The sequence below is a fragment of the Bombyx mori genome, chromosome W, assembly GCF_030269925.1.
Source record: "Bombyx mori chromosome W, ASM3026992v2".
Classification (NCBI taxonomy): Eukaryota; Metazoa; Arthropoda; class Insecta; order Lepidoptera; family Bombycidae; genus Bombyx; species Bombyx mori.
Window position 1 is genome coordinate 7,980,731 of NC_085135.1, and position 2,321 is coordinate 7,983,051.

General features: G+C 42.8%; 1 protein-coding gene across 1 annotated transcript; it reads left to right on the forward strand.

Annotated features, from left to right (window-relative positions):
• Positions 1-652: 652 nt before the first annotated feature.
• On the forward strand, positions 653-1,954 carry LOC134201739 (uncharacterized). Its single transcript, XM_062676986.1, has one exon. It carries the CDS (start codon positions 653-655, stop codon positions 1,952-1,954), a length of 1,302 nt encoding a protein of 433 aa, XP_062532970.1.
• Positions 1,955-2,321: the final 367 nt, after the last annotated feature.

Here is a 2,321-nt window from a genome sequence, read left to right on the forward strand (position 1 = left end):
TAACACGGATATAGTAAGTGCACCAGGCAAACGCAGTCCAACGAATGTTCATTTCAAGGCACGTTCCGCCTTTTTATACTAGCCGGCGCAGCTGGCTTATGAGTCACTTCTGTTGCAGCTGTTGTTTACGAGTGGAACGACACGGCCGGCGCACCTGGCTTGTGTGAGTCACTCCTATTGCACGTGCTATATAACATAAATATCGTTAACGCCGTCATATACAATGGAATGTATTGATGATTCGTTTCTTTCTGCTAATGATTCTATGCTGTCATCTGATAACGATAGTTATTGTTCACTTCCCGATTCCCTTGGAGACTGTATACGGCAGACGTTTGATAAATCATCTGACTGCCTTTTAAATGTATGTCACATTAATGCTCAAAGTATACCAAGTCACTACAATGACTTATTCATTACTTTCACTAACACTAACGTTCATGCTGTCTTGATTTCTGAGAGTTGGCTTAAGCCTCATTTACCTTCTGCTATCTACCCTCTCGATGGCTTTACTTTAATACGGAATGATCGTATCGATGCCCGAGGGGGCGGCGTTGCTATATATCTCCGCAGTAACATTTCTTATAAAACAATAGCTTGCTCGTCTGCTGATTCTTCTACACCTGTGGAATATCTCTTTCTTGAAATTTCTATGAAGGGAGCAAAAATTGTTCTCGGTGTCGTATACTGTCCCCCCAACGTCGACTACTTCTCCAGTCTCGAGCCGATTCTGGAATCTTTAGGGTCAGATTATTCACATCACATTTTCATGGGTGATTTCAACACCAACTTCATAGCTCCTTTGTCCTCTCGTTCCCGTAAACTTCAGGAAATCATTGGGTCTACTGGTCTTCATGTCTTGCCTCTACAGGCTACTCACCACAACATTAATGGCGATGATACTTGGCTAGACCTAATGCTGACCTCCACTCCTACCTCTGTACCCACTCACGGTCAATATCCTGCTCCTGGTTTTTCCCATCACGACCTCATCTTTTTATCCTATACGATTAAACCTCCTAAACCACAGCCCAGGGTTTTGTCCATGCGTAGTTTTGGTCGTATGAATAAGGAAAATCTATGCAAAGACGCTTCTAAAGTGGACTGGGACCAACTAATATCTTCACCCTCGGTAGATGAAAAGGTTCACATATTCAATGAGGTTGTCCTTGGGTTTTACAACACTCATGCGCCTATCAGAAAAATTAAACTGAAACGCCCACCAGCTCCTTGGATGACTGAAGGTATTCGGATGGCTATGAGGCGCCGGGATCGGGCTTTTCGAAAATTTAGGAGGAATCGGTGTAATGATAACTGGACTAAATTTAAAGTGTCGAGGAACCGGTGCAATCAGATGATACGTAACGCTAAACGACGCCACATTCTAGAAAACATAAATTCCGCTTCGCCTGCCGATATTTGGAAATTCCTTGGAACTCTGGGTATTGGCAGACAGCGTCACTCTGATTTTCAGGCGACGATAAGTTTGAATGACATCAACTTTCATTTCTCCTCTGCTACACCACTAAATAATCAAACGAAATGTCGCACCTTGAACTACCTGAATGGTTTGTCTCGACTTAATGTTGACTTCTTTGAATTTTCTTCGGTTGCTGTGGATGAGATCAAAAATATTATCCTGTCCATAAAATCGAACGCAGTGGGTTGTGACAATATAAGTCGCCGTATGATCGTCACAATCCTGGATCATCTTCTGCCAGCTATATGGCACATCACAAATTTTTCCCTATCATCAGGCTCTTTTCCTTCATTGTGGCGTAAGGCTTATGTTCTTCCTTTACCTAAAATTCCTAACCCTTCCCTTCCAAATCACTTCAGGCCCATATCTATTCTTCCCTTTCTATCCAAGGTGATCGAGGCCTGCGTACACAAACAATTGTCGCAGTTTATTTTCCGGAACAACCTATTGAGCCCTTACCAGTCTGGCTTCTGACCAGGTCACTCCACCGTTTCCGCTCTCCTTAAAGTGGTTGGCGACATTAGGACAGGTATGCAAGACACTAAAGTCACAGTACTGGTACTAATTGATTTTTCAAATGCGTTCAATGCCGTCAATCACGATATCCTCCTATCTATTTTGTCCTATATTATGATCTCTCCTACAGCACTGGAATGGTTTTCATCATATCTTCGGGGACGCCAGCAGTGTACTCGTATTGATGACACCTCTTCAAGTTGGTGTAGTGTCAACTCTGGCGTGCCCCAGGGCGGTATTTTGTCTCCATTATTATTTTCTATTTTTATAAATTTCTTAACACATAATCTTCAGTGTGCGTATCATCTGTATGCTGATGACTTGC

Coding starts and splice junctions, on each gene's coding strand:
- LOC134201739 (XM_062676986.1), top strand. CDS start 653: ATGAAGGGAGCAAAAATTGTTCTCGGTGTCGTATACTGTCCCCCCAAC.